Genomic DNA, 27,085 nt, shown 5'->3' on the forward strand with positions numbered 1-27,085 from the left:
TTTGACCAACTTTAGCAAAAACACGGCCAAAAGATGCAGCTTCTCCCTTCAATTCATGACACTGCTGTTGGCACAGCAGGAAATGCGAAACACAGTCTCCAGCAAAGATTTTTCTTTTTTGCAGCAACCCAGTGCAACATCATCCCTCTTTGACCACAAAGCAACATCTACGCACCATCAATAGTTAAAAGGGAACCAGCTTTTCATCAGACATCACTTAGATATATGTTGCATTCAATGGTTTTGTAATCCAGTGAAGCAGCGTAGTTTTGTAAATGCAACACAAAGTGGAACAAGTGGGACATGCAGAGCTGACACAGCCGCGAGTACCGCATTCAGCTCGCACTTAATATGTCAACTGTCAATGGTTAATGTGGTGAAAGTGACTAAAACGCGAACATTTCTTCTGAAATGCGCTTTGGAGCAAAGGCTGGTCTTCTGCACTAAAGAGGCGAGCGTGGAATCGTAAAAACCAGAACGCTGGAGTTAAAAGGTTTTCATTGAATAAGAGCAAAGGATGATGATGATGATGGTGGTGTGGTGGTGGTGGTGGTGGAGCTCAGTTCCATATTCTATTTCATTTGATGATCCCTGTAACTGGTTCCATGGATTTTCCCACAATCCCCTGCAGCCTGAAGCTGCCCCCACAATGCCTGGTGGGGATCTGCGGGTCCCAAACAAAAACCCCGGGCAGCCTGGACCACAGTTAAACATGTTAAAGAAACGCTGGAGGAACTCTTTCTCGTCTTTATGCGCTCTTTCTCTCTGTATTTCACTCTCTCTCCTTCTTTCTTTCTCTGACTCAACCCCCATCACCACCACCTTCCTCCTCTCACTTCATAAGAGGGAGCGAGGGGGGAAAAGGGACTCTTATCCCACAGAAAAGAGAGGGGGAAGAGAAGTAGTGAGGGCAAAGAGGGAGAGGGTCTAGGTGATTGATTAGAGGAAGAGAGGAAAAATGGCTGAGTCTCACATGAAACACAGAAGCAGCTAGAGATGACTCTATTCACACTTGTTAGAGAGCACTTTCCAAAGGCTTCCTCTCCACACACACAGAAAAAGACTGACTCCTCTGCTCTTAAAGGCACTCTGTCATAGTGAAAGCACTTTCCCTCTAAAAAGACTCCCGGACCCAAACGTCTCTCTTAGCCCCGCCAAAAAACTGAGGTTGAACCCAGCCGGCTTTCCACTCGCAGGCAAAATCCAAATATAGATTTTGACTTTGATACCAAGTTTGGTGTCTGAAACAAAAAAAAAATCTACTACAGTACGACTGGAAACGCCAAAACATGTCGCCAGGATGTCCCGAAAATAACAAGACGTGACCTATGAAGAGACGCCTCGAGTCCCTCGAGACGTCAGTGAGTCTGACACCACATTCAGGCACACCTTTCTGATCTCTGAATTCAGGACTGCGTCAAACAATTTCTGGAACTTTCTGACAATCAGACAAGCTTTCAGATGCTGCGCAGCAGTTGGCCACGTGCGGAGGTGAGAAGGTATGCTGAACTTCAACTTCTCTCTGAAGCTTCTGTCATTTGGCACACAGCTACTTTTCATGCTTTTTTGAGCTCATGTTGAAACCTTTGTCTCTCCCAGCTCAGAGATCTCTCCTACCTTGGCCTCATTACGCGGGTTGCGAGTAAGAATTGGAAAAGAGTTTAAGAGCTTATTCCTCACATTTACAGCCTTATGCAGCTGTGCCCCCGTTATAGCGCTGTTGCATTAACTCCACACCCAAGGGTATCCCAACTTTTGCAGTCCGGGCTCCAAGGCTGTGTAATTCCCTGGCTTAGAGCCTTTCTTGGGTGGCACGGTGGTACAGTGGAAACACTGTCGCCTCACAGCTAGAAGGTCCCGGGTTCGATTCCCATCTGGGGCGATGTGGGTGTGTCTTCCACCATGCCTTCGGTGCCTGCTGCATGGGGAAAGGGGCCTTTCTGTGTGGAGTATCCTCAATAAAATATACCCCCACTAAAAACATGCAAGAAGATCACAACCTGACCAATGGTGACGCGAGGAACTGGGTCCCCGGGCGCCGCTGTCGGCTGGCAGCCCACCGCTCCTGGTCTGCCGCGGAGGAAGGACGGACCAAGGATGGGTCAAACGCGGAGAAATAATTTCACGAGAAGCATGGTGAGTGCAACTGTGTGATGTGATAAATAAAAGTACGTTTCTTCTTCTTCTTTCTACGATAGCATCTTGTACTTTTTCTCATTTTAATAACCTTCACTTTAAACCACATTTTAAGTACTTTCTAATCCTCCATCCTACTTCAAACTAAAAGAATTACAGCACTCTTTACTGTTGCGTGCTGTATAATTGTGCTGTATAAACAGATGTATTATTATTGTGACTTTCTGACATCTGGCCATAATTTTGCCAAGTTGTTTTAAAAAAGCTCAAACATTTTGACATCCATGGCACTGTTGCTGAACCCAAAATGTGCTACACAGTAAAACCATAAGGCTGCAAGACTGTAAAACCTCAAAACAGCGGTGACCTATTGTCCCCATCTACCCCATGCCGGGCTCCCTGTCTGTTTTTGATGATGAAGGAATGAGAACAGGTGGGCCAGTGGCTCCAGACGCATGGACACGCATGTAATCGTCATGACAGAGGGATTTGGACCCGGAGCAAGCTGCCTCTCGCCCCAGGACATACGATACCTTGTGACATCATGCTGGACAGTTGTCTTTCTCTGTGTACAACATGTGCATGTACATGAATGTCTGATTTCTATGCGTGATCCCTCTTTGCAAACCTGTAGATGATTTGACTTTTTAAGCTCTAGTGCTGAGCCACAAAGTTGAGGATAAAGCGGGAAATAAACAGCACTCCAAAGCTGGAAGTATTTTACAACACTGTCATTACGTCTCTCTTGACTTGGACTTGACTACCATCCAGCCATGGAGGGAAATATCCAGACTCATCATGTTCTTCAGCTGGCTAACTATAAGCTTCTCTCCATCCAGCTGCAGGCTCAGGCGTCTTTAAGCACAGTTAACTGAGCTTCCAGTGATACTGGGTAATCCGGTTTGTTGTTAAAGCTCAGCTTCCCCTAACCTAATCCACTCGTAATGGCTTGTCTTGATAACCTGTTTCCTTCCTCTCTTTGCAACCCATTGGCCTTTCTTCTCCTGCTCTTTGCATCCACTGGACATTTAACTTTAGTCTTTTTGTTATTCTATTCAGCCTTCAAGTTCCTTCCATCTTCCTTGTCACGGAGACCAGAGTTTTACGGCATTGGTCACGTTTTTCCTCATCGTACACATGGTGGCCTCCAGGTCTGGGACATCTCATCCAGACGCTGGGACAGCAGACCATCTCTTTTTTTATTTGCCTCTTAAGTTACAAGACAGACGATTGTTTAAGCAGAGCTCTGCTCCAGCCAAAGCCTGCTATAAATCTGGGCTGATTTAGACTCCCTAGACAGCTTCCTGGACAGGGCAGAGGCTGCGGGGTACACTGAGATTTGATGGGCTTGATGGTCTGGCCAGGGTTCAGCTGAAAGTGGTGTCAGATAAGAAAAGAAAGAAAAGAATGAGCCAGAGTCAGAAGGGAATGAGTGTTGCCATCAGTGCAATCTGCTAATGTGAAGTGTAATGTAGTGTGGGCTATGTGGTTAAAATCTTCTATCTAGGTATTTGAAATAAGACCTTCAAAATATAAATACATCACTGATAAGGTAAATCTGTAAATTCTGGGAATTTTAATGAAAATCTGATAATAACTATCCATAACTATCTCCTGTTTCCAAGTACTATCATATCACCCAAACTTGGTTAATATGTGATTGAGCAACCTGCTACAACTGCGTACATCTATAAGCTCCATATTGTAGGCTCGGCATCAGGGCAGTGGCAGAGCTGGTCATCGTTCTGGGAGAAGCTCTGTGATCGATAGGCCTGCCAAGCGGCATTAGTCCTCGAGGCCCACAGGGCCCGTCTCTGGACACAAGAGCACAGGGACTTTAACTCTGATCTTATTTATGGGCGCACAAAGGGCAGCACAAGGGGTCTTTTGGTGGGGCCTGTTCAAACAGAAGGCCGATGCCGATGGGTCTTTGAGGGGGCCGGGCCACATTGACTCTGGGGAAGAGAGAGTGGCTGACAGGTCAGTCTTAAAGCCTTAAAAAATGGGGCCGGGATCAGGGGGTACCAAGGGAGGGGAGAGCGAGGGAGCCTCAGCCTTTTCCCTCAGCTCCCCAGAGACGAGCAGGGGCTTAGAGACAATGCGTCTGCGCTGTGGAGCTGAGGAAAGCTGCGAGTGAGCGCTGGTCAGGGGGAAGTTAAGGCTAGATGGGTGGGGCGCAGGGGGCTGCCAATCCAGAGAAAAGGCCTCCACCTTGTCACAGCTGTCGCACAGCCCCGCACAGTATCATACCTCTCCAACACTCCTTGCTTCCTTGGGCCTCCCTCCCCATGGGCTGGGGAAACAGTGCTAAATCAAGGAGCGACCCAGCCCCCTCTCCAGGCTGGCAGGGCAGGCGCTGATTTGGGGGATGAAGGGCAAAGGATCAAAGCCCTCAGGAGAGGAACACAACAGTTCCATCCAGCTGGACGCTTCCCTCCTGTCACCTCAGTGAGGGGGTGCTGACCAGGGGAGCCATTTTGAGAGGGGGTGGGGTTCAGTATCATAAACCGCAGACCAGCAGGGTACTTGGTTGTATAGCATGTGTATGTGTGTTTATGTGGGAGGGGGTTGGCTAAAGTCAGATGTGACACCGTGTGAGCCAAAGCACAGATCTGTCACGGCTGTCATTGTTGCTTAGCAATGAGCCGAATAGAAGGAGAGAGTGAAGAAAGAAGTGAGCAGGAAAAAAGCTCGAACAGTGGGAAGACGGCAGAGGATAGTAGAGGAGAGAAAACCAACAAAGAGCTCAGCATAGAGCAGACGTGGAGAGCTGGGCGCACGTGTTTTCTCATCTCTAACAAACCCACGTTCAGGGGTATTTTCATGCACGTGCCACTCACATCTGCGGATGTGTTTCTGTGCGAGCTGACGATGAAAGGTTTCCGAATTCATCAAGCAGCACAAAAAAAGATGCCCGGTCATCCAATTTATGGCTGCCTCAACCCAAGCGTGACCCCTCACCCCAAGTCCACTGACCTGGAAGTTACGTCCATTCGGGGCAGCCATTTCCTGACTCTATAAAGGAGGCAGCGGAACTGAAGGAGACTGAGGGTGAAAATGGAGGGGCAGAATCATTAACTAACAGCACAATGACCACAACTGTGTTCAAGTCCAGCCCAGCGTTTTGGAGAGGTCAACCTCTAAAGATCTGAGAGCCCCCCAGCCAGCAGCACACAGGACGTTCACAGCTGAGGGAAAAAACAGGCCTCTGACGGGACTACAGGCGGAGGCAAAGAACGTCTAAAAACAGCTGGCTGTGCTCACAAACAACAAAGGAAGAAACTGCCACGGGCACCCTTTGTTTTTGTTTTTTTCAAATAGCAAAAAACGGAGCCAAACTAGATGAGGCGCTGCTATGGGAAGCGTGTATGATAATTCCGGCGTATCGGATCAAATCTGACAAAAAACACAACATGCTGAATGCAAATCGAGGTCTCGATCCTCAGCCTTTCCCCACCCCCTGCCCTCGACTCTCTCTGTGCATCAGCTATCAGTCTTCACAGCTCCACGGGTCAGCATGCAAGCCTCTGAAGCCATGAGGTAAGGCCAGACTCGAGACGGAGGCTCTTGTTTGGGCATGACCGTCTAGCGTGCTGGTCATGTCTTGTGCAACGATCTCCAGCGCAGTCAAGGTTACATCAAGGACCAGACAGCCAGACTTGACTGAGGAAGGGAGAATCTGGCAAACCTCCAGTCTTGTTCCTCGCAGTGCCAACTGCTCCTAAAATTGTTCAATCCAAAGTCCAGCATGGCAGATAACATTCATGCAACTTTATCAATGGTGCTGTCCCAGTGTCCCTGCAAGGGTGATACACAAAGGGCTGGTGTTTGGCAATAGTTCAGATAAGCCTTTGGCAAAGTCAACAGTATGATATAGAGATGGGTGTGTGTGATGGATAAGGAAGTAATGAAGAGGCTGGATGAGAAAGAAACACTGAATAAGTGTTTTGATTCATGGGTGAGGCAGAATTACTCTTCCCCTTCCTTCACCTTTCCATTTGCTCGTCCCCTTCAGGGGTTTGAGGTCCATCGTCTCTTCACAGAAGCCACATCTTGACAGTCGGACCTCTCATCACTGAGAGGCATCTTTAAAGCTGAATTTAGACTTGCGAGTCATAGGATGACAGTGTTGCAGGGTAGCTTGAACATTTAGCCTGAGGCGCTGCGCCGTGGGGTGCACAACTGACATGCCGCTCCTTGAAAACTGCGTGTTATGACAGATACCAGGTGGAAACTACGAGCTGTGATTGGTCGGCTTGACTGCTTTCTCCTGCATGTTTCTGTTCCTAAATTAAGACAACATATGAGAGCCTCAATAACCTTTTACCTTTTCAGTAATACTGGACATATAGGTAAATGTAGAAATGCGTGAATTTAAGTTTTGTGACTGAAGTTGTTTCGATACCTTATTAAAGAAAACAAACAACCCCAAGACACAATTTATTTAACAGTTGCCAACTAATCAATTAATCTTTGCAACTCTAACTCAACACCTGTCCTTACTTTCCTCTACGTTACAAAGTGAATGAAATACTTTAAACATGATTACTTTGAGGTACATATCTAAGGCACAACATGGCCTGATAATGTATCCAGCTTTTGTCGCAGCGCTGCTATCAGCAGGTCAAATCCGACACTGAATTATCAATCAATTCCTACGGCGATGGCATCTTACGACGGGAACGTCTCTGTGTCGAGAACCTCTCAGCAGAGCGACTCAGTTACACGTTGACGGTTCGGCTTCCTCTCGTGAAGCCCACACAGCGAGATATAGATGCACATGTAGAGCCAAAAATGGGATGAGTATATTTAGCATCTCTTTCTTTTGATGTTCTCCCCCTTCCGCGCTCAGCCTGCTTCTCTCTGTCTCGCTCTCTCTCTCTCTCCCTTTTCTGGTGCCATCGCTTTGCAGATAAGAAGCGCTTCTCCCTCCCAGAGGAATGGAAATATCTGCAAGGACATTGTAAACACAGTAAACAGGGCACAACACCATTAAGTCGCCCGTGACTCAGCGCTGGCAGAGAGATCCCGAGCTGCTGCCTTTAACAGCAGCACTATACTTGTCTTTAGAGAAAGAAAAGCTATTTCAATACAGAATGTGAAGCATAATGAATGATGTAGTAGCTTTCATGTGAAAATAAGCCCACTCGACCTCAGCTGAAGTGAACAGTTTCAACACTCGTCACTGCTCTTTGTTGTTCTTGATGATCCACGCTGCCTTTCTGTAGCATGGCTTGATTTCAGCTCACCTACTGAAAAATAAATAGCTCAAAAACTGTCAAGCGAAGGCGCTCAAAACAATAAAGCACCGAGAGGAAGCGTTGATGTGTGCGATGGGGCTGAAAGATTTCTCGATTATTTGGCTTCATCCTCTGCCTTCAAGAAAAAACACTTGGAAAATAACGACGAGCAAAGTGACCTTCTGACTCTATTTTGCTGATTTTTACAGTATTTTTAGACACTGTTCACCAGCTTCTCCACCAACATTTAAAAAGACCAGAGAGCAACACAATAAGACATGCTGCATTTTGAATGGGGGTTGATGAGACTTATTTCTTGAATTGAAAAATTGCTCTTTCTATGCCATCATCGCAATCACTGCTGGTATTGTTCTCTCTGAGAAGACATGAAAAGTATATCTGAATGCAGCATGTTCAGGCCTCTTCTCTGGGAGCTTTCGAAAAGCCCTGCAGGGAAATTCAGAAAACCATAAACTTAAGTAGTAGATGAGGCAGACTGAAAACAAAACCATGTCTTTCTGTGGGTAAACAGAAAGACATCAATTACAACACTTTGAAGGAAAATAAGCAGTTCAACATAAAGTCATACAATCATAGTTGTGTATCAGAGGGTGGAAATAATTTTTCCTTTAACAAATGCAACACTTCAAGTAAAGTTTGCTAAAACTATGGTGCCCAGTGTTAAAAAAAAATCAGAATGAGGTTTTTATGATCTTCGTGACATTAACAAAAATACAGAGTAAGTACATTTGGGCATAGTACCACATTTGAAATAACTGAGTTCATGCTCTTTGTGTGATGGTGCACGTTTTAAGTGGATCGGAGTGAATTAGGACGGTTCAAAAGTGCATCATGTGTTTGTCTTTGAGCTGCAGGAGCAGCGGTTGTGTCGGGAGTGACTGGGTTAGCCAGTCTGTCGCTGCACTGAATGGTGGCTCTGTTGCAGAACAGCGAGTCCTGAGCCATCTGACTGATCAGGAACACGAGGTCAGCACTTGATGTTGCCTTGACATTGTCTCAGTTTTATCTCAAAGCTTCCTCCCATCATGTGACTCACAACTGGAAGAGGCTCGGTATTTCTTTTAGGGTTGACATCACTGAGAGGGTCACGGTGTAGAGAACTGCAGTATATGTGCATGTCGTCATGTGCCCTGCCAGTGGGAAGCTCAGTCTTCTGTTCAGGGACCAGCATCCTCACAGGCCACAGACATAAAAACTATGGCAGTAACAAAATACAGTTGATGTCAGAGTGAGACACTTCTGCGCCTTGGAGGCCGCTGTCTACAGCATCAGTTCTCTGTATAGACAACTTTTTATCTACGAGTATTTGTGATCAGCTGGAGTGTAGTTATGATGTACCAAAATATCACAGCATACCTCCAGGATATTTCACACGCTCAGTAGCTCTATCTGATCCTATCAAAAACTGATGTTACAGAATAGACCTCATTCTACACTGAACGAGATGAAGGGCATTTCACGCCCAAGTTGCTCTCCGGAGAAACTGCTCCAGAAGGTGGATGACAGGTACAGCGTCCACCCATTATCCTGACCGTCACTCCCTTCCTGAACACAAAACGAGGTCGGAGGCAGTTCAAGGGTAATGGGAGCATCTGTTTGCATTCCAGGGCTGCTTCTATGCTGCTTAAGTGGTCAGACTGTCAGTGTTTGTGAGTCCTGGAGGCACATAACCTCCGCGTCCTCCTCTGAAGGGCGATAGGTCACGTGACACGGGGGAAAGGGTCATCGTGGGGAAGGGGTGAAGGCGTGCAGTAGCGAACCAGCATACCCCTCCGCCAAGAATAGCCATTACCAGAAACCCCTGAGGCAGGAGGGGGAGGAATCTGGACGCTGACACTCTACACTTGAGAAAGACTGGGGGGGTTTACAGTAACAGGAGGAGCACAAGTGAGAGCCTCTGTGGCATCCAGTCTTCTAGCAGAGCCTGGATTGATGGCATGGGTTAAATTCTGGTGGCACATTTGTAATATAATGAATGTTTGTTTTTCCCGTTTCAGTTCTTTAACTTTGGTTCCTTTAAATCCTTTGAAAACTAAACCTAAATAGATTTGATACAGGATTTGAAAAGATTCTAATTTGATAAGCAGGTTTGATACCGGATTAAAAATTGATCCAATGCTATCAGCTGTATTGATGAGACCAACACGCAAGCTACAAAAACGAGCCGTCCCGTAAATCCCAAAGCCAGTTCTCCTGCTGGTCAGAAAAACAATAACAGCAGACCGACTGCGACTGACTTTTAATCAGCTTAACAGATAAGGAGAAGTAATAAAATGATATCACGCACACCAATCTAAATTAGTAGTAAGTGCATTTCCAGATATTCACGGCGCCGCTCAGCTCGGTGACAGAGGAGACGCTAACAGCAGAAGTGAAGCCTTCAGTGTGGGTTGATGCTTGTCGGACTCGGTCATACAGTCTCCCAGGCCTCCCTCATAAATCAATGCTATCCGGCTGGGGGAACGGAAGAGTGCCAACACTAAATCCAATTATAAAACAGGCTGGCACCACTCAGCTTGATGACGGTGCCTACCTGAGCCCCCAGGGGTGACAGCAGTGCTGGGGGTGCCAGCTTCAGGTGTGGCAGCAGGGAGGAAGAAAATCAGAAGAGGAAGATGTGTGTGTGATTGTTTGGAAGCAAATGTGTGTATTTGTCACAATCAACAGGGTTAGCGAGCGGTTCCTGGTTGGTGTGTGTGTGTGTGTGTGTGTGTGTGTGTGTGTGTGTGTGTGTGTGTGTGTGTGTGTGTGTTTGTGGCACGCTGCCAGAGGCACATATCTGAGCAGAGCACCAGAGCACTATGGGCGCCAGGCGCCAGCTGAACCTTTTTTATTTCAGCCCGCTGCTCCAACTGCCGGTCAACTTGGCTGCACCCTGGCACCTGTCTCACATACACACACACACCCACAACGTGAAAACATATACAGCAGACGCAAATGCATGTAGCATGGAAGAGATTTACATTAAGCTGGGGCACCTGTCAAGGATTTACCATGAAGGACTGCACTTAAGAGCAGGACGGAGACACCTCTGATACCCTGAAGCCTGGAGCTGTGACCTTTCTTTCCTCTGAAACTAAAACTCATCCCTCTACTTGGACAGCAGTGGTGAAGTACAGTACAGCTGCAGACTGTACTGAGCTACGACCAGAATTTATTATAGCAAGCGTACCAGTTTTCTCAAACCACACATTCAGTGAGATAGTAAAGAAAGCCACATGCTCCTGAGCCTTACCATGACCCTAAAGGCTAGTCTAAATGTGGACATAAAATTAATACCTCACCAGTGAGAGGAAGGGCAAGAGGTAGAGTAAAAAACCTTGAAATCTGCTTTCAGCTGTTCTCTTAAACGAGCAAGAGGCCGCACAGCATCCCTATTAAATGAGCAATTTCAGAAGCGACTGTGTTTTATGAACACTGCGCTAAAGTGTGTCCCTGCCTCCCTGCCGGCTGCCAAGGTTACAGCAATCAATTGAGCATCCAAAGTAGCCTGCAGGAGGACAGGCCACTGATTGACACTGTAAAGAGGTATTTCTAAGTGTGCCCTATGTAAGATACCTCCAGAAAGGTGGCAGTTAGTACAGTATATATTATCCTTAGACTTGTAGGTTGAACCTTAAAGAAGGCCACAGACACAGGCCGGTGTAACAGGCAATTACCAATCCAACAGCAAACAGGCTGGTTAGATGGTCAAATCCTCAGACTGCACCTCTCTCTGGGCGTAACACAGTGTATTTCCTGCATGCCTCTACATGTTACACAGCCATTCACCAGCATTATTATTGTTAGATCTTGGTACATGCATGTTGATGCTTATTGGCTCACTGACGCTGATGAGATTTACCCCTCAAATATCCAAACTTGAAGCCGAATGAGAAGGCATTTTTCAATACTTATAAGTATCGATGTAATTCGGCAGGTGCCATGAAAACAGCGCCATTGGATGGCCAGCCCTATCAATATTCACCCTGCAATCTGACTTTCTCTCGCCAAAACATTCGCTCCGTTTCATATTATCAAGGTCCATCAAAACTGACAGACGCCCAGCTCGCTCCACATCAATCAATCTTCTGGCCATCCTAACCCCTGTTTGACAACGGTGCATCTGACAAGCCCCCTGTCCAATTCGCTCATCCTAGCTGGATTCAAGAAGTAAATTGGATTTTCATTTATGCATGCCTTTATGTAGCACATTCATTTGAATTATCACATGTGCAACAACACTTTAAAATGCACAACTAATTAATCTGCAAGTGGAAAGTGATCTGTTCACATTTACTGCTGCAAACAGTTTGGCTCTAATGTAATGAAACTGAAGCCATCAAGTTACGGTGACAGAGTGCAAATGAACAGGCCGGTTTGGACACTGACCAGAGTTCATAGTCAATAGCTCAGTCCAACCCCAGCATGCTGCTCTAGCCTACAGGGCTGGGTCCAGGCCTGGCTCTGATTTAACTGTGCCCCAGATTTCCTCTCCCTCCCAGGCTAACACCTGGACAGGATCTGTAACCAGCACCGCTTTTCCAGGTCTGGACAAAAAACATCTCTGCCTGCTCTATCCACAATCACCTCATAACTTAGGAGCAATCAACACACTCAGCATCTGCCACCAATGCAAAGCTATTTAAGGGCCTTTGGTCTGCCTGATGCTCAAAATTTCTCTCTTTGTCCAATCTGAGCAAGAGCGAAAAACAGCATTAATCAAATTCTGTGTGACAAGACAGTCTGACATGTCCCATATGCCTTCAAGAAGTTTAGCCTCCGCTCAGGTCAAAGCTTTACTGCTAAACTACGTCTTCACGGGTAAAAATGCAGACATACTGTACTGATTTGCTTTAGGAAAACCACAGAGCCTCTTGCCTGTTACCGAGTGGCCCACAATCCAGAGTGCCCGTCTTTAGTTTTCTCCATATGGGCTTGTGGTGTCCCTGCCATCTGTGACAACGATAGAAAGCAGACACTCAAGGCCAAGGCCTCCCAGTTAAATGCCATTTATACGCAAAAATCACAAAAGAAGTGGAACTAGCCTTTGAGAGAGCCCATTTTGGGCCATGACTGTGATTTGGAGCAAGCTCTCTAAAATAAATGTGGGCTAAATGAAAATGAGGACGATGTGAGACGATGGACTTTGCCCAACATAGATGGATTTGTCTCTTGATGGCCGATACAATAACTTAAGTAGGCGCTTCTCAGAATAGAAGCCCCATAGATCAACCACCTAGCAACAAAAGTGGAAAATCATGCTGACCCAATTAGTGCCGACTCTCAGCAGAGTATCATTACAGCCCGCTTAAGTTCACTTCAGTCCAGGCAGATGGTTCCCCTGGTTCTGGTGGAGGGTTTGCTGTTGTTATTGTTATTATCTTCCCGTAGTTTCGCTCCAAGGCATAAAGGCTAACTCTGGCCCCCGGGAGTGGCTACTACAATCCTCAGGCAAAGTCACGATAACACTGCATCACTCATTTTTCATCCTCTTTTCCTCTTCTTTCTCTTTTCTTCCTCCCAGCAAGTTGACGGCTTCTTGATCATGTTTTTAAGACGTTTTTGAAATCGCCCTCACTTACACGCTGACGTCTAGAGACGTCTGAGACACTGAATGCACCAGAAGATGATAAACCCTTTGTTTTGCTCTCACTTGTACGCTGAGGCACAATATACAATGTTCGCTGTGATGTTGTTTTTTGGGTTTTATTTTCCAACAATGTAACACATTAATACTATATTGCTGTATATTACACATTTCCTTGAACCCTGAACACACAATTACAGTAACGGGACAAAAAGATAATTATAATGGCAGAAATCCAAGACCTAATCAATCAACTTTGCAAGCACAGGTTTTTTTCCCAACAAACAGCAGAATCAGTTCCATACTTCTTCGAAGTTGCAGCTATACAGTGAGTACAGCAGGTCTTTGAGGAGTTCAAGAGGCTCAATCTTGAAAACATTTCTTATGTTTACACTGACATTTGAAATGGCCCCTTGTTGTAATCACAGTCCCTGCATTTAAGGCCATTTGTGCATGTGATAATGAAAGGGAAGTCCAAGGTAAGTCAAACATCTACGTACAACTTTGCAGATAAACAACACCAAACAATACAGCTTTTGTTCGTAGCGCAGAGCTACAGCACTGCGAGTCTGATGTGGTTGTTCGGCGGGAAAAACACACATGCATTTCACACTTTGTGTTGAAGACACCATCCTGGTCAGTCCAGGCTAGCGAAGAAACTTCCTGTTGATCAATCTAATTTTTTTTTGCAGTTCATCAATTATTCTTTAAGCACATAAAATGCCACTAAATTCCCATTGTAGCAATGTCTGACTACTTTGTGATGCACGTCCAAAAACGCATGCAATTCAAAATGTCATAACACTCTTTGGAGAAACGATTGATTGCCGTGGCACCGCTCGAGCCATCGATCCCCAGCTGTTTTTCCTCACTGCAGTTTTTCCTTCTCTGGCCTGTTTGTCCACTTAATGCACATGAACAAATTAACAACACTGTCTGCTCCGCTTATTATAAACTCTGGCCATAAAACAATGGTGGCCTCTTTCATGGCACCAGCTCTCAATCACTGTGCCGTAAACAGTGGACTCAGCCAGCCATGGGCCCTTATCAGGCGCTGCTGAGCTCAGTTCTATTCTGAAGGTGCTGTTATGAAACACTGAGTGGGAGTTGTAGTATTATACATAGCTGCCTGTGTAGGCCAACTCTTTAATCAGTCACTGTAATTGCCGGGATGGACTTTGAACCACAGACATATTTGTCTCCGCTTTTCATCCATGGCTAAACAACTAAGGGGAGGGAGGCAGCAAGCGCTCGGGCCCCGGCCGTGCACGGCTCCCGTCCCGGCCCCGCGAGCAGCCAAGCATGGAGGAGCAACGGAGGGGTCACAAACTGAAGAAAGAGTTTTGGCCGAGGGTGGGACGGAGAGAGGGAGACAAGGAATGGAGGGGGTGGAGTGGCTCAGAAAGAGGGAAGAAGGGAGAGTAGAGGCGGTGAACAGAGGGGACATGATGGTACACAAGTCCCCAGTGGCAGATTGAGTGCTTTTAGGAGCCCAAACAGGGCTCTCCTCTGAATACTAAGACCTTCCATAGAGGCAACACTGCTACAGAGACGCAACTCCAAAGCCTCTCCTTTGAGGCCCCTGCGATATACGGGGCTTTCAACTGCTTGTGCAAGAGTAGGTCTAATTGGAAGTCGAGGCTATACAAGGAGGGGGTTAGAGAGGCGGGAGCTGAGGAGCTAAGGAGAAGAAGAGAGGCAAGGAGGGGTGCTTGATTTAAGAGGCCATTGTTTTAACAAGTACATTCTGCCTCCCCCTGCTTTCTCCTCATGGCCTCCCCTTCAGATGCCCACACTCCACAGAGTCAAAAGGCGGCGTTTAGCCCCTGTGAACGAAGAGGGGCTGGGCTTGTTTTGACACTTTGTCCTCCTTGGCTTCTGTGAAAAGGCCTCGCTTCTATGGGCCACTCGAGTTCATTAGGGAGTGCAGCGCTTTCAGTCGCGTCCCCATTCCGGCTCCAGACCTCAATGGGGCCTCCAAAGCCCTTTACTGTTTGTATAATAAAGACCCTCACCACCTCCGCAACTACCACCTCCATTCCCTTCATCACAAGCCGGGCTGATTAAGTGCCTGTAGGGTAAGGGTCCGTTGAAAGAAAATGGTGAAGAAGAAAGGGGGGGGGGTGTAAAGACACAGCACAGGCATGAAGGAAGATGTGGGAGAAATGCTCCCCTCCCCCTCCCTTTAAGTATGACTTACACAGGTGCAGTGCTTCACCTGCGCTAGCTGTGAGGCAAGCGCACTCTCTCAGGTCAAGCATTGTGTGTGTGTTTGTTAGTGTGTGTGTCTGGAGTCAGGTTTCGGCTCTCGCTCTTTCAGGTGACGTCACTCTGCGTCGGTATCGAGGGGACAACGGTGAAAGATGTCACTCTAGAAAGGCAAAGGCACTCTGAGATCAGACGAGCCCCGAGGAGGTGTCAGCTGCCTGTGTGCGCGTAGGTGTGTGTGTACACGAGCTAAACTTGGAGATAATTGCTGTAAAAGTGGAGTGATTGTACACTGGGGCCCGGATACCATTTTGGGGGCTTCTCAGTGAGAATTACCCTTGAATATCTGAGTGCAGGTTTTGAGATTAATTAGACGACAACATCGATTACCGGGGCAACAACAGAAGCTTCGAAGCATTTACGTCAGCCTTACTGTACATCTCAGCTTCACCTGTGCTGATGTTACGTCCCAATTTCTGTTATCATGAATCTGGGATCACTGTGGAAACAGGTTTTGTTCTTCGTCTTCTTAACAGCACAATAATTAGGATGTTATTCCAGTTCGTAAGTGCATCGTGCCCCACCAGCCAATAAATAATTACTTCAAAATCAGCAGGCGCATCAACAATTGGCAACAGTCTTTTCAATCATGCTGTTTATTTTTGTCTTTGTGAGCATTTCTTCTATTGAGCCCCTGTTTGTTGTGAGTATCTGTATTTTTAGTATCGCTGAAATGATCTACAAGTTAGTCATTTACTGACAGAAAAAGTGTCATTCGACAGCCGCTGACTCCGCCTGAAGCTGACGTCACATTAAAGCTGGTTTTTGTGAGATTTGATCTGAGATTTCTCTGGATGTGATCTCAGTTCCATAGGTGCTGCAGCGCGCCTCCCGCTGGTTTCAACAGCTAGACGGACATCAGATCCGTAGCAGGTGCTTCCCTGCAGTCGCAGAGTCTGAGGGAGGTGTGGAGGGCACAGCGACACTGATACTCCATGTGCTCATGCTATACAAAGCGTGATCAAAAAGTCACCCAAGTCCATTCAGCTGTTTTTCTACACGGCTGAGTGACACATCAACGTCAGCTGGCGGGTGGACAGCAGCAAAACATCAGACTCAGATGAAAATGGTGGACATTACCGAACATTAATCAGTCATCAGGCATCAGATGTCTTTGCCTCCTAATATAGCAATCAGTGTTATTCAATTCATGAACACAGCTCTGCAGATTAGGTGTAAAATGGAGAAGTTGATTAGGTCTATTCAAAGCTTCCCATTTATCTGTGAATTCATCCACCTTAAGTCCATTAGCTTGGCAGGATTTGGTGACATGTTACAGGATCGAACACTCACCAGTGTGTGTTTGGGAGAAAGTCTACTGAGTTAGGTGTGTGTGGGGGGTCTCACTCGAATCATATCACACTCTAATCTTATCTGAAGCTTGAGCTGGGAGGTGGGAGTGTTTGTTCCTGATCATATGGCTGAACAGGCTGTTGCCTGCATGCCTGCATACAGGCATGCTGAAGAAGGCGAGGAGCGCCTTTTGGACGTGATCTACGAGGCAGCTGCAGGCCCCCATCTGAAGGACCTCCACTGGTGAACACAGAGGGTGGGCAGGGCGGTTAAAGATGGTGACCATAAGCAACCTGGAAGAGTTTAAGATGCTCTGCATGAGAGGAGCAGAGATATGATCAGGAAAGCCGCCCCACGTGAGCGTAAAGGCAGCTGTGTGGCAAAAACTGAAAAACACCTGGAAAATATGGTTATGAGTATCAAGAACTCACCTCCCGTTGGTTTGAAACGTCGCTCTGAAAAGTTTGCAGCTTACTCTGGCACTTGTAGACAGCTTGGAATCACAGTGGACTCCAACGGTGACCCAGAGCCACAATAAAGTCACGACAAATGTGCAAAATACGCGATTCGCCTGCCAATGCTATCGCCTCCGTGTCACTGTAACTGTCTGGAACTTATGCATGAACAGAGGAAGAGTTAAACATCCCACATATGTGGCCTGAAAGGTCTCTGTGAGTGTCTTGATGCCTTTTTTCTGCCATGATTTTAACTGTTGTGAACTGAAGCTGAAGGAAGAAGGAGCAAGCTATAAACTGTTTAAAGCCCACAGTACAGGAAGCGAGTGTTTAACACTTAAAACACGTATTTCCATTGAGAAAGACATGACAAGTAATAATGGAAAGTAAGAAAGCGTGCGTCATTTAAAGGGCTGAAGATGAACATTGTAGAGAAACAAAAAAACGGCGCGCACACACATACACACACTAAGTCCATGAGCTGCACATAGTGAACGAGGCCATGTCCACCTAGTGAGGAGGCCTGTCTGTCTCTGTCTCTGTGGTTATTTATATCCTATAAGCAGCTGGGTATTGTAGTTCTTAGCAAACATTACTCAAACAGCACTTGTTGGGGACTATTTTCAGCAGAGATTAACACATTTGGTGCCCTAGTGAGTATCTGGTGACAACAAAAAAGGCGAAGTCTGACCGTGGGATCGTTTGTGTTTACTCGACCATACTGCCTGAACACTGTACATTCAGTTTGGCCTTCTTTCAGCCATTTCATTCTAGCCTCTTCTCCCCCCTCTCCTCTGCACGCTCATGAAGTAAAGTACATTTCCCTTCCAGTAAGAGAGAATTACAGCGCAGGTCGGCACCTTCACGGCTCGCTGCTGCAGATGGAGGTGAAGATAAATCCACTTTTTAATGGCACAAAAGATAAACTCTGAGCTTTTGTCCCACAGGTAACTGACTCCGGATCAGAGCAGAATCCAGCGTGACTCCGGAATGCTGATTTACAATTCAAAGTTATGAATGAAGTTTCGGAGCTTCGGACTGTTCAGTGCGGTTGGTTGGTTTCGATCTTTTCATGGGATTTGCTGACAATAATAACAAAAAAGTAGAATATGACCCTATTTCCAACTTTTCTAAAAGCTTTCCTCATTCCTCGTGCATTTACTCCCAACCTTCACAAATAAAAAACATCCTGGAGAAATTTTGATGATCAAATTCATGATGTAACTGCTCCGCAATACAAAAAAAAAAGTTTCATCTGTGGAGTTTCATCAGTTAAGCAACGATTATCCAAAGGGGGATATAAATGGCAAAATTCTGTCTATCAAAAATGAAACTTTCTGAGGTCATTCATATCCAAAACTGGTTGGACACACCCTCCTCAAGAAATGACAAGGGGACAACTGTCTTGCACTGAAAAATTGTTCAGATGTTTCTATTGCCACAGACAAAGGTCATGTCCAAACCATATGCTTCTGTGTGTGGCCCACTGTGCAGCTTCAGCCATTCGACACGCTGGAAATATGGCTGCACAAACTGCCAGTCGCTAAAGACTGAACCCATACAGACGGTGGCACTGGACAAATGTCCTCCTTTTGTCCTCAAAGAGGATCCCATGATGTCTTGGTTACCAAGACAATACATGAGAATAAGTGGCTTATTTTTAATGCATGGCTGAAACCACATTCAGGGATGGAAAGAGGCCTTTCATCACAAAAATCTGCCGAAGCCACGATCATTTCACACTGACGTCTTCTTCCAAATTTTCCAGAATTTCATTAACGCCCCCCCCCAACGGCGAGAGAGGAGTGACGCCTCTGAAGAATTGAGTTACTATGGATCTGTACAAGTGAGTGTCCTTCAAAATGTCTTTGTGTCCCTGCCCCCCTCCCCTGGTTGTGCTCAGACAGCGAGTCTCCAGCCCTGCTTATCTTTCTGTCCTCTACAGCAGACCCCCGCTGAGACAGAGAAGCAGAGTTTATTACAGTCTCCAATAATCTGCAACCCCCAAGGAACTCTGATTCATACTACATGGCCTAAAAAACGACAAACGTCTCTTTCGATACCAAACCTCTGCGGTGATGTGGCCTGAATTTCATATCACAAACACTTGACAGTAACAGTAGAAAGTAGCAGTATCACAGTACTCTTGTTGTACCAGTGATGTCATTTGACAAACTTGTACCCTACCTGAGGTTTCAAATTCAGATCCTGAGAAACTCTACTGTCAAAAAGTGATGGGAATCTGTATTTGGGACTCAAGCAAGAAATATTCAGCAAAATCAAGCCGACAATTTTGGGAAATACATCCGTTTTAATGAAAATCTGGTTGCTGGTATTACGACCTCCAGATGAGAGTGAACCACACTGATGGAGCACATTGTGTCTCATTTGCCCTCACGCCGATGACCAATTGCTCTGCCATTGGGAGCAATTTGGGGTTTAGTGTCTTGCTCCAGGACTGTGCGCCATGTGGACAGAAGGAGGCTGGGATCAAACCACCAAGCCTACAATTGTGACCTCTGCAACGTGAGCCACAGCTGCCCACCGACCCAATGCTGAGTAATCGACAGAAAAGCTTTAATGGTCCAAGAGTGAGCTTGGAAGGCAAATTTTCATCGGTTGCCCCTCACCAGATGTTATGATGCATATTAATCACTTTGGCTTTCTTTTAGTCAAAGACAAAGGAGCGAACACACACAGGTGGCAGTCTCTCATTATCCCTGCAGTGTGAGAAAGCAAAACACCACAACATAGTCAAACGGATCATTTCTGTTGCTACACCGTCAACCTCTGGTCTCCCAACGAGGGCTGTCTGTGGCTGACTTTGTTTATTTACTTGCTCGTGTGCTCTCAAAGCAGACATCTGTGACATATCTTAGCACCGTGAACATAATTGAAATGGGCCCCGGGGCAATGGCATCAAGTTCTGAAATCGGACACGACCCCAAAGACAAGAGCCCGCCCGGGGGTCTCTTGCAGAGGAGGCCGGTCTCGCAGGGAGAGAGCCAGGTGATTTATAAGAAGGTGGAGGAACATGAGTAGAGGAGTGGCGGGGGGAAGGGGTTTGAGGTCTGACATTTATCCATATGGGAATGTTGGGGTGGGGGGCTTTGAATCAAGTAATCATAGGTTACCTCCACTGCTACCTTGGAGGTGCAATTCCATCCCCTCAGCAGAGACACACAAAGCACAGTGGGGGTATCAGATGGCCCAGTCTGCCTTCCCCTGGTGAAAGCCAAAGCCTGGCTGACACCAACCTAACCAGCTAGACCAGAAGAGGGCACACACACAACCATTCAGGATCCACAAGCACCCATCCAACACAGCAGCTCCACTCTTAGATCCATTAATGGAACTTTCACCCTCATCCCCCCCCCCGAAGCCCCTAAATAGCTTCAGCCTCGACAAGAAAGTCGCCAGAGTGGAAGGTAAATGTGCATATATGCCAAAACAATCAAACCCTGCCAGGAGTATGGACAAAGGAGTCCCGTTTCGCAGACGAAAGCCCCGGCCACATCCTCCGAAGCAACATTGCCCCTTTGGAGAGAAATATCTGCACCAAGCGGAATCTGGACCAAAAACAACTCACAGAGTGCAATAAATCCGTCTGTAGGCTGAGTTATTCGGTAATATCAACATTGCAATGCCATTAATACCAACACAATTACTCTGAGGACACTTAATCAAATGTGGTGTTGGAGCTATTTTGCAAGACGAAGTCATAAATTTACATTCAAAAACCACGCCTGCAGGTCCTGTGAGAGGGTCACTGCTGAGAGCGTGTGTTAGTGCAGGATGAGGAGGGCGACGCCAGCGGACTAATCAATCCGAGGACGGCATACAGGCGGCAGGGAAGGACACAAAGGCCAGCAGCAACTTGAACCACAGAGCAGGGCACACGAGGCCAAAATCCCCACTCTCCAATCCGCTTTCTCCTCCTCCTGTCTGCAGGTCTGACATCTGGGATTTTCCTCCTTTAACTGCTTCAGCTCTCCTTCTAATTATGGAATGATTAGTCAATTACCCGATTAGACGATCAAAAGAAAGTTTAGCAACAGCACCTTCGGTACTCATAAAATAGTTGTGCAGAGGAGGCAGGGTGGAGACCAAAAGATCCTGACGCAGTTTATCTCCACGGCTTTTAATGGTTCGAAATTATACCACTGCAGATGCAAGTCCTGCAATTCTCTTCAATACCTTACCTTACAATAGCAAAATCTTTGTTTAATTAAGCAAAATAAGCCTTATCAAATATTATGTGATCCACTTTTCCCGAATAAATTAAAGGCAAATTAAGATATAAAGCCTATACTATCAGATCAAAGTATAAGCAGAGTATGAAGCAGACCAGACGGTCAATGTGAAGTTTCCATACCTCTGCTTTTTTTCCACTGAAGGTTATGTTTTATATCAAAAGTGTCCACATTTTTTGACGTTAGACACTCTCCATTTCAGGTGAGGTGACCTTCTGCTATAAATCACTGCTGGGAACAGATATTTATCAAGTAAAGATGCCAAACCTAAATGTGATGAGAGGCCGCCTTTCTCTGTTCTGCATCATTTTAAATTGAATACTTTCGGACTTTAGGTTGGACAAGATAAGCAATTTCAAGATGTAGCCTTGAGCTCTGGGAAACTGCAGTGGACATTTTTCATGCTGTAAATAATCACAAGTTGCAGCCCACCTCTTTTGCCTGTATTTTACTCTCATCATCCCCATTCTGTTCTTCTTCTTTGTTTGGCTGCAGCAGCTAAAAGCCAACCAACCCCACTCAAGGAAGGAGTTTTTTGGATAGCTGCCCAGCTTTCAGAGTCATACAGCAGCACTGTCTCAGTTTAGTCCAGCTGAGTTCTGCAGGAGAAAGCTCATCATGCAAGATGAAATTTTCATCCCACCCCCGACGGATTATGGATCTATCTGTCAATTATGCTTTACTGTAAGCACAAATGTGGCCTAAAATGCAGCGACGCCTTCAGTGGAACAACACTAGTGATTCAGGGTTAACCTGTGAGTCCAATCAATAGTTGATTAGTAAATGAGGAGAGTTCAGTGGGGATCACAGGAGTGGGTGAGGGGTCATCCTGTCCCAGACGACATCATTAAACTGTTTAACACACTCTCCAACACGCCATTAGTACAACTCAGCCCATTATGGCAAGGCCAGTAGACTTGGTGGGAAGGCATTTTGACCTCACACACATGTTGGAGACACACACACACACATGCACACACAGAGTAATAAATAGTAGCCCCAGGTCATCTACTGTGAGCTGGGACTGGTGGCTGGCCTTTTTACATGCATTCACTGTACAGAGTGTGGAAATTATAGCCTTTATTCCTCTTTTCATGCACCCACAATGTAGAGCTTACACTACAAGAGTCAAGAAAACAAACAGCTAATATGTCACAGCTAGATTCATATATCACTTTAAAAAAACAAGCTATTTAGTCCATTAATTCATCAAAGATATATTTGTCTGTCGGTTTTTCGAGCATCCTGGAGTTTCCCAACCACTGGATAGCTGTGGTCAGAGATCCCATCTTTAAGAGCCACCAGCCCCAAAATAATGTCATTAGTTGGTGCGAGTCTGACTGTCAGTGTGACATGAGGCTTTAAATGTTATTTCAGGAGCTTTTCCACCCTGACAAAAAATAAAACTCTGAGGGGAAAATGTTATATTTGGAAGTCCTGGTAAAACGTAAAGATCGTTGACAGAAAATTGGAAAGAAACAGCGTCTATCATCAGCTTCGGCATCAAAACAAGGCACTAACCTTTCAAACCAGCATGACTTGATCTATATGTTGTGTGCCACAGCGGAAAATACCAACAGCAGCAGCAGCAGCTCACACTCGTACACAAGAGACAACGGTGTGTTTAGGAGACGATACAGGCCCCGGCAGACTTAATTGCTTTATGACAGAACAAGTCCATAATCAAAAGAGCACGGCCTCCTCTCCCAAGATAAAGAAGGGAGGCGGAGGAAAACCTTGATAACTACATCTGAGAGTATAAAGGACCCAACTATAAATAGGATATGGATCATCCAGAGGGGCTTTTGTTTTCAGCTGGACGTCAAATCTTACCTGGCTGACATTTCGGAGACGGTCTCCTGGTGACATTTAGGAGTTGTAACAATTACAGTAGCCTCCTTCTGATGTTCGAACAGCCCGTTTACAGACAATCTTCTGCTATCGTGTCTTGTAACGCGTCTCATATCCCGTCAGAGGGCTCAGCACCCGTCTGTATGATGGTGTGTGTGTGTGACACTTGGCCCAGTGCGTGTGTGTGTTTAGAAATAGCTTCCGTAGGGTCCTTGCATTCCAGCGGCTGTTCTAACATGTTGTAAATACAAGGTGTTAGAGAAAACATAGGAAGGGGGTGGTGGAAATCGCTCAGACCTATTACAACTGCTGTTGGGGTCGTGAGGACTTTGGGGGGTGGTGGGAGGGCAGGATGTAGGTTATCATAGGCAAACAAGCCAGTTCACCTGCAATCACAGCCAAGAGCAGCGGGCTTGCTTTTCTTTTTTAAAAACTGGAAAAACAAAGGCTGCATCCACCAACATCTCGGCCGAATCTCAAGGACCCAGTGGATCACATGCCAAGAGAAAAGTGCATTTTTAAGTGACTGCACAGAACTTACTTCCAGCATATAACCCATAAAAAAACCCCACAAAATCCATCACTTATGCTCTTTTCTCACATTTCACATCTCATTCTCAGCTTTTCGGCGTCTAACACAAGCTGCTGTTTGAAACTGCTGTCTAACTCATTTAAAATTGGGGTATTTATTCCCACATCAGCCAGGAGAGACTGCCTCAGTGTGGAGGTGTGACACATGCATCTACCCCTCATATGGTGGTGCATGCAGCTTCACCTGCACGAAACACCAAAAACTGCTTACAAAATCTTCCATAAACCCTCATAATCCCAATTCGGTGCACTACAAAATTTAACACTCATATACATCTAACAGCATGTAGACCTATAGCTGGCACACAGGAGATATATTCATATATACAGGGTACATTAAAAATAATAAAGCTTTAAAACTACAAAACATATGGAGACTCAAAAGTGAAAATATGCAATTTAAAGCAACATTTTCACAAGTTAAATCAATGAAATACAACGGACTGCTGCACATGTGAGAGCTCGGATCATCGCTTCAACACTTCATCATGTTGTCAAACAGGATTTAAAACCAGAAATGAGCCCTGAGACACAGTTTCCACCGCAGCTTCTATTTTGACCACCTTAATTGCGCTCTCTAATGCGGACAAACTTGGCTCAGTTTAAATGTCCGCATGTGCAGCTCAAACCAATCCACGGAGCTGATAAAGAGGGAATTTAAAAAGAAGAAAAAAAATACTCCGACGGTGCAAAAACACCTCCGTTCACCTCCTCCAAAACACGCTCACATGCAGTTTCAACCCCACTTGGCAGCTTTGCTAAACGGACATTTTCTTACCTGGACTCTGGCTGAGCAGCAAAGTTACCAGGGAGCCCCACAGCACCGCGGCGAGCTGCATCTTGTACCCCGCTCGTCTCTCGCTTCTCCGGGCTTCCCTTTTCCCTTTTCCCTCCTCTTCTTCTTCTCCTCTCAGTTAAATATCAACGGGCTTTAGTTACAAGAAGGCGCTCCGGCTTTCACGCAAGCCCTTATACCATGACTGACTTGTTAGCCCCTTTTCTCTCCCCGACCTCCTCCGCCTCCTCCTCTTGTGTGTGATAACGCGACAAAACCGGGATTAAAAAGTTAACTCTGAGGGGAACAGTTCGCCTACGGTCTCCAACATGTTGTGCTCCAGTTCTTTACGCTGGAGCGACCAAAAGGAGCTGTGGGCTGTACCAAACGCAAGCTACGGGGGAGCTAAGTGTGTCTACCGCGGTATTTTTAAGCTAACCTGAGCGAAAATAGGCGACACTGACAAACATGTGTAACGTTATTCGATATAAAATAAAAACAACACAAAACCTCCCCTTTTCTTGCGTTTTCACGTTGTGTTTCTTCCGAATACCTCTCCGTACCTCCCTATCCCGCAAGAAATCGGCTCGTCCAAAATCTCTGCTTTCGTTGTGTCATTTCTTAAATTACAACGTTTTTTGAATAGAGGCTGGTGGTCAGCAAATCAAAGGATAAATTCAGACAGCATCTGGAGGCATGAGTAAACTGTTTGTGGCTCTCCTCGCTGCGTGGAAAAACTTCTAGCCCCCCTCCCTCCTCTCATTTTGCCTTTCTTTGCAACACAATGTGAGTTAAAGAAGAGAAGTAGAAGAAGAAGAAGAGGGGGGAAACGCTTCTCTGTTGTCACTTAAGTCAATGGAGGCAAATGACAGAGCAGTGGTTTCCACAGTGGGGTGTAATGGCCATGAGATGAGGTCATTACACAGTCATTATTCACTACCACAGATTTACAAAAAGTTACTTGAGGGAAATTATGGTTATATTAAAATGTAATTAAGTCCAAAAAGGTCACTGTGAACATATGATTTCTTCCCCAGGATTGCAAGATGTTCCAGTGGGGATGATATATTTGCACCACAAGTTTATACGATCAGCTTAGTCCAAAAAGTGAGTATGGCACACACTGTAAAATCATAGGAATATGATAATGATTCAAACATCAGACATACAACAGTCAGTATTGGATAATTAAGTCGCTTTAAATTAACTAATTAAGACTAGACACATGCTCCAATAGGACACTGGGATTTTGAAAATGCCATAGAAAACGGGGAACACAAACCTATCACTCATTGCTAAAGAGATGCAATATACTTTAAGTACAGAGTAAGGATAAGCTAAGAGAGAAATTAAGGTGCATACAGCATAATTTTCAATATGTTTGAGACACCAAAACGCTAATCTAGGTCACATTAGGTCAGACTTCAAGGCCTGCCTTGGGGTTATCGGTGTGTTTCTGATCAGTTTCAGATAGGCAGACAGACAGTGCTTTGTTACTGACTATGGGAAATTGCAGTGTTACAGCTGCCAATTCACATAAATCACAAACAAATGAGATAAGATATAAAATACAATAAAAAAAGGCCATAAATAATGAACAATTAAGTCAAATAAAATACTCACTTAACCTCACAACGGCAATAATATACAGTGTGTGCACTGAATAATATCCAGATGAGATGAAATCTTAACAAATGTCACAATCTTTCTTGAAAATAATCATTCTGGAGTAAAGATGTGTTAAAGTTTAAGGATCATTGATTCAAACCATAGTCTACATTCATACAGCTGTTATTGTTTTCCTCAAAAGCAATTCAGCTCAATCTCCGTGAAGCTGACATTTTCATAACAGAGTTGTTGCAATGCGGACTGAGCGGCTATTGTGAAATTGGTGCGACTTTAGTGTCTCCTCAACCTGGCGTTCGTTCTGTCTCTGCACTTGTTGCCCAAGTGTAGAGAGTGTTGGCAGTGTGAGGCAGCAAGGAAAGGAGAATAGCTGCGAGGGCGGTGTTCGGGTGTACAGACACAGTGGCTTGTTTTGGAGTGAAGCGTCAGTGTGGTGGAAATGGAGAATGTGGCTTCAATGTCAATGCAAAGTTCAGAGCGTTGAGGCAAAAAAATCAGATTATTTAAATGTTTCGTTGCTGTCTGTGTGGATAATCGGCAATTGTTGGAAGGAATAATGAGTTGTAATTGTCTCTGTGGTGTTACTGCAGGATATACGCATACATATTTTAAAGCTGTGATATTTGCATGACAAGAACACGAGGTAAAATTTATCATGGGACCTTCGTAGTGAACTGATTTTGTAAGAATATTCTAATTTTAAGCACAGCGTCTGATTGTTTTTGTCCTCATAAAGTGACTGCATTGCCAGCATGTGCACTGCTCCACAGTCTACATATTTATGTGCCTCCTCTTTTCCTGGAAGGGAGGCTTTAGGCCCCAATGTCTAATTATAAGGCAGCTTTAGTTGGGATGTGAGCTCCCTCATCTCTAAACAGGACATCATCATTCAGCGCACGCCTCCCCTCCGCTCTCCTGTGGAGCATCCATCAGAGTATTAGACTTCATCCCAATAAAAGTGGTGTGCGCCATCACTTATTCGTGATTTGATACAGAGCATTTTAATG

General features: G+C 45.6%; 1 protein-coding gene across 3 annotated transcripts in view; it reads right to left on the reverse strand.

Annotated features, from left to right (window-relative positions):
• Window positions 1–24,766, reverse strand: part of lrp4 (low density lipoprotein receptor-related protein 4) — a 106,914-nt gene extending 82,148 nt beyond the window's left edge. For all 3 annotated transcript variants that reach the window (XM_070959844.1, XM_070959835.1, XM_070959852.1), the window contains exon 1: window positions 24,456–24,766. In XM_070959844.1, coding sequence (XP_070815945.1) covers window positions 24,456–24,516 — 61 coding nt within the window. In that variant the 5' untranslated portion in view covers window positions 24,517–24,766. The remainder of the gene's footprint in view (window positions 1–24,455) is intronic.
• Window positions 24,767–27,085: the final 2,319 nt, after the last annotated feature.

This window comes from Chaetodon trifascialis, chromosome 1, assembly GCF_039877785.1.
Source record: "Chaetodon trifascialis isolate fChaTrf1 chromosome 1, fChaTrf1.hap1, whole genome shotgun sequence".
Lineage (NCBI taxonomy): Eukaryota > Metazoa > Chordata > Actinopteri > Chaetodontiformes > Chaetodontidae > Chaetodon > Chaetodon trifascialis.